Below are 10000 nucleotides of genomic sequence, written 5' to 3' on the forward strand. Positions count from 1 at the left end.
AGACTTACGCAGTGTTTTAAGTGTTTGGTCCTGTGATGTTTGTACCCACTCAAGCTAGTACTCCTTCAAGTGATAGTGATAATGCCATGGTGTGTGTCTGTGTGTAGGGATGCTTATCTCATTGATAGTGGTTGTGCATTTGGGTTATCTTCAAGTGAGAGAATTTAGGTTATCGTGGTTTCAGAATGTTTTATCTTTCAGTGAAGGAATTAAGGTGTTTTTAAGTTGTTCAGATAGGGTTTAATAATTGTTTTAAAAGCACAGGTGTTGAGATTTCTTTGTCATATAAAGCACAGGTATTAATGAGGAATTTTTTTTTATTCTTAATTTTATTTCTTCATAACTTAACCTCTTGTTTAGTATTTGATATTAATAGTTTCCAGCACCAGGTGTCACCATATTAGCATTAATCTTATATGAAGCTACTTAACTTCACATTTGGTATTTTTTTTATTGATAGTTGACAGTGATGCTTCAGTGTATTAGTCTAGACCTAACATGAATACCTTAACCTCCTATGTTTCCCTGGCATAGGGAAAAAAAAAAAAAAAAAAAATATATATATATATATATATATATATATATATATATATATATATTTTTTTTTTTTTTTATTTTTTGGGGGTCAGCTAATGTACTGAGGTTCCAGTCTGTAAGGTAAAAGTCAAACAGATCATCCCTTAATTTTTTACTCTACTTCTAGAGCTGTTTGAGGACTGGCTCCTATTTGCCTTTAGCTGGTGCCCTTCCTATATAGTATAAAAAAATATAAAAATCTAAAATTGAAGGATAAGCATCATAAAACTTAAAAAGTCAACCTTGTGGTATTTGGTGTTAAATTCTTTTACATTTCACTGGAGTAATCTCTAAATAGGTACTGATCATACAACATTGAAAACTTATTGGTCTGACGTGAATCTTGAACTCAACCTTTTGATATCTGGTATTTGATTATTTTATATATATCATGTTAGTATGTGTCACATAACATTAAAACAAGTAAGAGATCCATCCAGACTTGCACTATGTATTTACTCATCAGCTATACTTTACCAGCAGTTTGGTGCCATGTTACCTATGTACTGTCACCCTAGGATACTAACAGACATACAGTAGTACAATGATGTGTTTAATATGTGCTTCAGTACATTAACTAATATTTTTGGTTGGTGTGTGTTTAGAAATTATTCTCTCTCTCTCTCTCTCTCTCTCTCTCTCTCTCTCTCTCTCTCTCTCTCTCTCTCTCTCTCTCTCTCTCTCTCTCTCATCTAGTTATTTATCATTACTTTTTTATTTACATCTTGTCTCTTGTTTTTCCTTTGCTAAATAGTCACTTGTACAAACACACTTCCTCCTTTTCCTGTTCATTGGTGTAATTCACCTCCTCAGTCGTCTGCTGGTCACCCAGCCAGTCTTCCCCATTACGAAGCGAGCTCAGAGCTCATAGACCGATCTTCGGGTAGGACTGAGACCACAACACACTCCACACACCGGGAAAGCGAGGTCACAACCCCTCGAGTTACATCCCGTACCTATTTACTGCTAGGTGAACAGGGACTACACATTAAGAGGCTTGCCCATTTTCTTTGCTGTGTGTGTGTGTGTGTGTGTGTGTGTGTGTGTGTGTGTGTGTGTGTGTGTGTGTGTGTGTGCCTCCGAGTTACCATGGTTACTGTCAGCAGGATATAGCTTTTCTGGTCAGAGTTCACATTGCCATGGTTACTCACTCTCATAGTGTCTTGCATCTTGATTTCTCCACTTCCTCCTCCTCCTCAGTCTTCCAGTGTGTGTGCCCTGGGATGTTTTGTTTGTCATACCAATTCTTGTAACCAGGAAGGGTGTGGTTCTTGTAATAATGGATGATGGTGTTCTGTTATACTTTTAGTTTTTTATAAGTTTCCCATTCTTTCTTTTTTTTTTTTTTCTTTTTCAATGTTCAGATTTTTTATATCAGTTTAAAATTTTTACTCATATTTTTTTATGATTTTTATCAGTACTTTTTTCCATATTATTATTATTATTATTATTATTATTATTATTATTATTATTATTATTATTATTATTATTATTATTATTATTATTATTATCTCTCTCTCTCTCTCTCTCTCTCTCTCTCTCTCTCTCTCTCTCTCTCTCTCTCTCTCTCTCTCTCTCTCTCTCTCTCTCTCTCTCTCTCTCTCTCTCTCTCTCTCTCTCTCCTGGGGTAGTTGGTTGAGGCAGGGTTCTTTTGTTACCATCATGTAATCTGGGTGTTTTCTTCTACTCTAACTTTCTTTTGTATTTTTTTTTTTTCAATGTTCAGATTTTTTTATATCAATTTTCAATTTTTGCTCTTTTTTTATCAATACTTTTTCTATTTTATTATTATTATTATTATTATTATTATTATTATTATTATTATTATTATTGTTATTATTATTACTATTAATATTATTATTACTACTACTACTATTTTTTTTATCTATTATTATTATTCTTTTTTTTTTTCTGGGGTGGTTGGTTGAGGCAGGGTTCTTTTTGTTACCATCATCTGTTCTGGGTGTTTTTCTTCTACTCTAACTTACCTCAAAGCTTATCAGGCATTCCATGGTAGACAGGGATAACTGGTATTGATGAGTGAGTGTGGCCTGAAAAACTGCATGGAATGGATGACTAGACTGTTATTGATACACAAAGAGGAAGGAATTACAAATCAAGAGTCATTTGATGTGGGACACAGTGAATGCTCAAGCTCATGTTACCACACATCCAACCCAGATAGCATAAGTTCAAGTTACCATGGCTACTGTTGCTAGGGATTGTAATGTTCATAAAGGAATTTCAATTCATAGCTGCTTCTTAAAGGACACTGCAATTATGAAAGCACACATTGGTAGATATTTGCTAACCCAGAAAGCATGTGTTCAGGTTACCATAGTTACTGTCATTGGGGCTTAAGAATTTTAAAACACTCTTATATCCTATAGGACATTGATTATTCTGACACATTGGCATTTTGTAACCCAATATCATGTGTTTGGATTACCATGGTTACTGTCTCTCTCTCTCTCTCTCTCTCTCTCTCTCTCTCTCTCTCTCTCTCTCTCTCTCTCTCTCTCTCTCTCTCTCTCTCTCTCTCTCTCTCTCTCTCTCTCTCTCTCTCTCTCTCTCTCTCTCTCTCTCTCTCTCTCTCTCTCTCTCTCATGTGGTGCTTATAATGCTCCTAAAGGAATGTCAAAACCCTGTTGCATCATAGAGGACACAGATTATTCCGACACACATTAGCATTTTGTTACCCAATACCATGTGTTTAGGTTATCTTGGTTACTCTCACTGGGACTTGTAATGTTCCTGAGGATCCTAAAAGAATTTCAAATCACTTTTTTCTACATACAGAAGAGGATTTATTCAGACACATTGGCAGACATTAATTTAGATAGAATATATTCAGATTACTATGTTTACTCTTCATGGGGCTTGTAATGCTTCAAAGGGTTACTGTTCTTAGTGGCACTCAGGCTTACATGTCTTATCATTTTCAGGTTTCAAATGTCCTATCTGTTCCAAAGTGGTGTTGCCTGACGACCTGGAGTGCCACCTGGTCATCTGCCTCACCAAACCACGCATCAGCTATAATGGTCAGTTACTCGACACTCTGCCAGTCACAGGTACTCTGGGACTGTCAAAGTGGTTGTTTTCCTGCTTTTGTACTTAATAAGATTATTTCAGGGTCACTCAGTGCTGTTCAGTTGGTTGTCTTCTTGCTTTTGTCCTGGGTAGGGGTGCTTCAGAGTCACTCTCAGGGCTGTTTAGGTAGTTTGCCTTACTGCATTTTGAGAGAACAAGAACCTGAGGCATTCTTGATAGAACATAAGCAAGTTGTAAGAAATTAACCCATTTAGAGAATAGGAACATTACCTTGCTTTCTTGTTAGGAGACAATGGAAGTTGTAGGAAACCACCAGACCTTCACATAAAATGAATTAATGTATGCAAATATAATACAACTGCTCTTATTTCTTGAAAGAATATGAACAAAAAGGCATTCCTTTCCTTTATTCTTAGATCACAAAAGCATAAATCAATTGTGAGCAAATGTTTTAGTGACAAACTTGAGATATAATCTATTAATTCTGATGCCCATAAGACTGAGTCATAAATTTGTTAACTGTCACAGTAAACTCTCCTCCTCATGCCATGAATTATAGACTCATGAATTAAGTTTATAATACAGTTGTTAGTGAGCTTTAACCCAGAAGACAAGAAAAAGGTTGTTTGCAGTTATACAGAACAAAGAGAGGCAAAGAAGCTAGTTTCATCTTTTGGAGGCAATGAAACTAGCTAAAAGAACAAAAGAAAAATTCTAAAAGTAGTAAATGACTATAAAAAACGTTTAGCAGTGAAAGTGTGAAAAGATTATGTGACAAATTTGTTGTTGAGGATGACATGTGGAAATAGGTAGACATTTCATATGGAGACTGTCATTTACAGGCCTGATGACTTCTTGCAGATTAAGTTTTGCAATCTTCTTTTCTTTGTAATGAAAATATTGTACAGTTGCTCAGTCATTGTGTTGGATTCAAGTAGTATCCAGCAACAGCTTTAACATATATTCCTAATTTCTACTCCATATAGCTCTTTAAATAAATGTGATTAGTCTTTATATTAATTTCCATAGACTTGTACACAGGAAATTCATTAGACTTTGAAATAAATAGATAGATAGTTTATTGACCAGTGTTGATATAGAGTTATAAAACAAATATGTTGTACAAAGCACAAAATATGGGAAATGTAAATGGAGATTCATCATACAAAACTACAGTCCATCTCGAAACAAAACAAAGACAACAGGATACAATATGCAAACGTACAACTGAAACATGAAAAATTAACTTGTAATCACTTCTTGAATAAGAGAGGATCCAAACTGGCGAGTTTTCAGTGTTTGGCAGCTGGTTTAGTTCAGGAGTGGGTCAGCATTGTCTCTTGGTACAGAGTAGTCATCTTTAAACATTATATTATGATGTATTTATTGATTTACCATGCTTTTACTCCTAGTATTTTTCTGTTGTTATTTTACCATGATATTTCTTTATAGTTTGCTTGAGTTTGTACAATTAATATTATATAGAGCAAAATATTGTCACCTGGTGTACCAATTTTTAGAGATTTTAATGCAGAACAAAACCTTAACATACATTTCACCTCACCTCTGCTGATGTTAATGCTTCACAAGGGATGGTAGTTAAAGATATGAAGTCCAAGTGGAGAGCAGTAGACAGCGGAGTGTCACAGGGGTCAGTATTGGCGCCAATACTTTTCCCATATATATAAACGACATGCCAGAGGAAGTGAACAGCTACATAAATCTGTTTGCGGATGATGCGAAACTATGCAGAGTCATAAAACAAAAAGAGGATTGTGAAATACTGCAGGAAGACTTAAACAAGATCTGGAAATGGAGTAAAAAATGGGAGATGGAATTCAATGTGGACAAAAACCATGTCATGGAAATGGGAAAAAGTGAAAGACGACCAGTGGGAATCTATAAGATGGGAGATGGAGTAAAACTAGAAATAATAAAAAAGGAAAAGGACTTGGGAGTGACGATGGAAGAAAACAATCAACCGGTAAGCCATATTGATAGAATTTTCAGAGAGACATAATTTGCTAAGGAATATTGGATTAGCATTTCACTACATGGACAAAGAAATGATGAAGAAATTGATAAGTACTAAAATAAGACCTAGATTGGAATATGCAGGAGTTGTGTGGACCCCCATAAAAGAAACACATAAGAAATTGGAGAGACTACAAAAAATGGCTACAAGAATGGTTCCAGAATTTAAAGGGATGACATATGAGGAGAGACTAAAAGCTATGGATCTACCAACCCTGGAACAGAGAAGAGAGAGAGGGGATCTGATACAAGTTTATAAATTGATTAACGGAATGGATCAAGTGGATAATGAGAAACTAATCCTGAGAGAAGAATATGACACTAGAAGCACAAGATCGCATAGTAAGAAACTGAGGAAGGGAAGATGCATGAGAGATGTTAAAATATATAGTTTCCTGCAAAGATGTGTTGAGACTTGGAACAGTTTGAGTGAGGAAGTGGTGTCAGCAACGAGTGTGTATAGTTTTAAAGAAAATTTGGATAAGTGTAGATATGGAGACAGGACCACACGAGCATAAAGCCCAGGCCCTGTAAAACTACAATTATGTAAACACACACACACACACACACACACACACACACACACACACACACACACACACACACACACACACACACACACACACACACACACACACACACACACACACAATACTGCAAGAAGACCTAAATAAGATATGGGAATGGAGCAAAAAGTGGGAAATGGAATTCAATGTGAACAAAAGCCATGTCATGGAAATGGGAAAGAGTGAAAGACGACCTGTGGGAATCTATAAGATGGGAGATGGAGTAGAACTGGAGAAAGTAAAAAAGGAAAAGGACTTAGGAGTGACGATGGAAGAAAACAATCAACCAGTAAGCCATATTGATAGAATTTTTAGAGAAACATATAATTTGCTAAGGAATATTGGAGTAGCATTTCACCACATGGACAAAGAAATGATGAAGAAATTGATAAGTACTTTAATAAGACCCAGATTGGAATATGCAGGAGTAGTGTGGACCCTTTATAAAAAGAAACACATAAGGAAATTGGAGAGACTACAAAAAATGGCTACAAGAATGGTTCCAGAATTTGAAGGGATGACATATGAGGAGAGACTAAAGGCTATGGATCTACCAACCCTGGAACAAAGAAGGGAGAGAGGAGACCTGATACAAGTACTATTTAAATTGATCAACGGAATGGACCAAGTGGATAATGAGAAACTAATCCTGAGAGAAGAATATGACATTCGAAGCACAAGATCGCATAGTAAAAAGCTGAGAAAAGGAAGATGTCTGAGAGATGTTAAAAAATATAGTTTCCCGCAAAGATGTATTGAGACGTGGAACAGTTTAAATGAAGAAGTAGTGTCTGCAACGAGTGTGCATACTTTTAAAGTAAGATTGGATAAGTGTAGATATGGAGACGGGGCCACATGAGCATAAAGCCCAGGCCCTGTAAAACTACAACTAGGTAAATACACACACACACACACACAGTAAGGCACAACAATTAAGACATAAGCTAGTAGCATACAAACATAAAATAAAAGCACGATATTAAAAAGTGTATAGAGAAACAGAACAACTCAAAAATAGCATTGATGGAAGCTAAAGACATTAACAAGCACAGCAAGATACTACAATTAATAAGATCCAAACATAAAGCAAAAACCTAACTATACATGTTTCTTGCATTGAATGTGCACAGAGATGGATCACCTAAAGTAAGTAAATAGAAAACAAATAGATAAGTAATAAGTAATAAATATCTATGCACTAATTGTATTTCAGAGGATGTATTGACAGAGGACAAGGGGGAGTGTGTGATCTGCCTGGAGGAGCTCTGTCAGGGGGACACCATTGCTCGATTACCCTGCCTCTGCATCTATCATAAGTCTTGTATCGATGAGTGGTTCCAGGTGAGTTGGGATCTTAGGCTCTTCTGAGGTTCAGTGAAGGGAAGGAGTCTGGTCGCACATCATTGTTTTCCAGTTTTCGATTGCTTTTCCTACTTATCCAATTAAAGAATCAATAAATAAATGATTAAGTATATTGTAATAGTATACATTGGCATTGATTGGTGTAATAATGGTTATGATACAGCTGGTATTCATACAGTACTTATAGTAATGTAGTCTGTATAGTATTGAATCTGGAAATGGTAATGAGAATCTGTAGTTTATGTTTAATGGGTCTTTTGATAATATAATTTATCTCTATAACAATTATGCCATCAGCTCTATAGTATTAAATCTAGAAATTTCAGTCGAAGTCTGTACTTCATTCTTTTTTATAATAATAGTCACAGTAATTCTGATAACACAGGTTAGTCAATCTAATTTACCATTAGTTGGTCTGTTAATGATGTTTAATTATTTTAATTTTTAGTTTGTTTAATTATTACAGTAATTCTAAGGCCATAAGTTACTCATTATCAGTAGGTATTCATAGTTGGTGTATTAATAGTGTAGTTTATTGCCTGCATATAATTGCAGTAATAATTACATGGGTTATTCAGCTTCAGTAGTTATTCTTAATGGGTCTGTTAATGATGAGGTTTATTTCCCCCTGTATGATAGTGGCAGTAATGTTGACAGGGTTACTCTGTTCATGTACTAACACAATCTCTCTCTCTCTCTCTCTCTCTCTCTCTCTCTCTCTCTCTCTCTCTCTCTCTCTCTCTCTCTCTCTCTCTCTCTCTCTCTCTCTCTCTCTCTCTCTCTCTCTCTCTCTCTCTCTCTCTCTCTCTCTCTCTCTCTCTCTGCCACAGGTGAACCGTTCGTGCCCTGAACACCCGTATGACTGATAACTCCTATGCACATTTGTATTAAAAAATAATCATAAAACAAAAAAACAAAAGAAAAATGCCTATGTGCCATTATCGTGTGCCAGCCGAGTGGTGGTGTGCCGGGCTGGGCGGCAGGGGGCGGCACCACCCTCGGCCCTGGGGGGGAGGACTTGTGCCCCTGAATTGTGCTGTGTCATATTGTAAGTGTTAGATGGGACAAAGAAACCAGAGAGGAAGAGGAGGAGGAAGATAAAGAGGATGATGATGAACAGGAGGAGGAAGAAGAGGAGATGCGTGTACATGTGTGTGTGTGTGTAGAGGATAAACCACAGCCACATGTGTGTGTGTGTGTGTGTGTGTGTGTGTGTGTGTGTGTGTGTGTGTGTGTGTGCATGTCACATGTGAGCATCAAGGAGGAAATGCCTGCCTGCCTTGCATCATCGACTCACCAATCGGCTGCAAGACAAGGAGGAGAGCGGCAATGCTGACTGAGAAATGGAGAGGTGGTGTGCTGTGAACTGGTGTGCTGCTGTGCTGCCTTCACCTCTTCTCAAGCCCCTCACAGCATCTACAGGAGTCTCCACCACTAGCACACTCTTTGTTCTGCAGCTCCCTTCCCTCACACCCTTGCCCTGGCCTCTGTTCCCCTGTAGCAGCACCAAGGGGCATGAGAGGCTGGTCTTGTCCCTCCAGTGACCTGATCAGAGTGTCAAGTTTATTATTAACAAAGAAAGAGAGGAAAGTGGAGAAGGATAAGTGGTTATGATTCTTTCTTTAGTGATTTATTTGGCCATAAAGACAAGTGTTGAGTGTGTCAAGTTTATTATTATTAGCAAAGAAAGAGGAGAAAATGGAGAGGAATAACTGGTTTGACTCTTTGTTATTATTACTCTTTCTTTAGTAGTTTATTTGGCCATAAAGACAAGTGTTGTTTTCTGTGGGAAGTGTTAGCAGTCCCAATAATGCTGTGGAAGTGATGTGGTTTTGACTGCTGGCATTGGTGAAGCGACATACGAGTGATTTAGTTCTTAGTTCTGTAATGTTAAATGTTTTGATTTATTTGAACTGTTAATCATATGGAAGCTTCTTAGTGAACAAGTCTTCTGGTCCTCTTGTCATCCACCAGAAAATATTTATTTGTGTGTAGAATGAGCTTAGGGAAGGAAGGGAAAAGGTCCGTCTGTTACGTGTGTGGTGAGTGTATGAAACAGTGCTGTATATTTGGAAGCACTCAAGTTTTGTGGTGTTTGAGGGCAAGGTAAGGAAAGGAATTTGGAATGTGTATGCGTGTCCGACACTAACAAGCCGAAGTACAGATACTGTTGCTGTTTAGTAGCATTTATTTTCTCCTCTCTACTCCTTTTCCAGTGTAATGAGGCTTTAAGAAATTTGAGTCATAACATTAAAGTACAAGATGATGTGTTGCCACTTGACACCACTCACCACTGTTCTCCGTTGTAACTTATTTCTCCCAAATTGACGATAAGCAAAGCGTCAACCTTGTCCTTATTTCAGGTACAGCAAGTCTTGTCTCAGCAAGACTTGTATCCGTGTGATAGACTT

At 37.0% G+C, this 10000-nt stretch overlaps 1 protein-coding gene across 4 annotated transcripts in view; it reads left to right on the forward strand.

Moving 5' to 3' along the window:
- LOC123507600 (E3 ubiquitin-protein ligase ZNRF1-like) overlaps window positions 1-10000 on the forward strand; it is a 64149-nt gene that overhangs the window by 49638 nt on the left and 4511 nt on the right. For all 4 annotated transcript variants that reach the window (XM_045260602.1, XM_045260601.1, XM_045260598.1 and 1 more), the window contains 3 exons: window positions 3522-3617; window positions 7441-7568; window positions 8420-10000. The exon at window positions 8420-10000 is cut by the window's right edge and continues 4511 nt beyond it. In XM_045260602.1, coding sequence (XP_045116537.1) covers window positions 3522-3617; window positions 7441-7568; window positions 8420-8455 — 260 coding nt within the window. In that variant the 3' untranslated portion in view covers window positions 8456-10000. The remainder of the gene's footprint in view (window positions 1-3521; window positions 3618-7440; window positions 7569-8419) is intronic.

The sequence above is a fragment of the Portunus trituberculatus genome, chromosome 23, assembly GCF_017591435.1.
Source record: "Portunus trituberculatus isolate SZX2019 chromosome 23, ASM1759143v1, whole genome shotgun sequence".
NCBI classification, from domain to species: Eukaryota; Metazoa; Arthropoda; class Malacostraca; order Decapoda; family Portunidae; genus Portunus; species Portunus trituberculatus.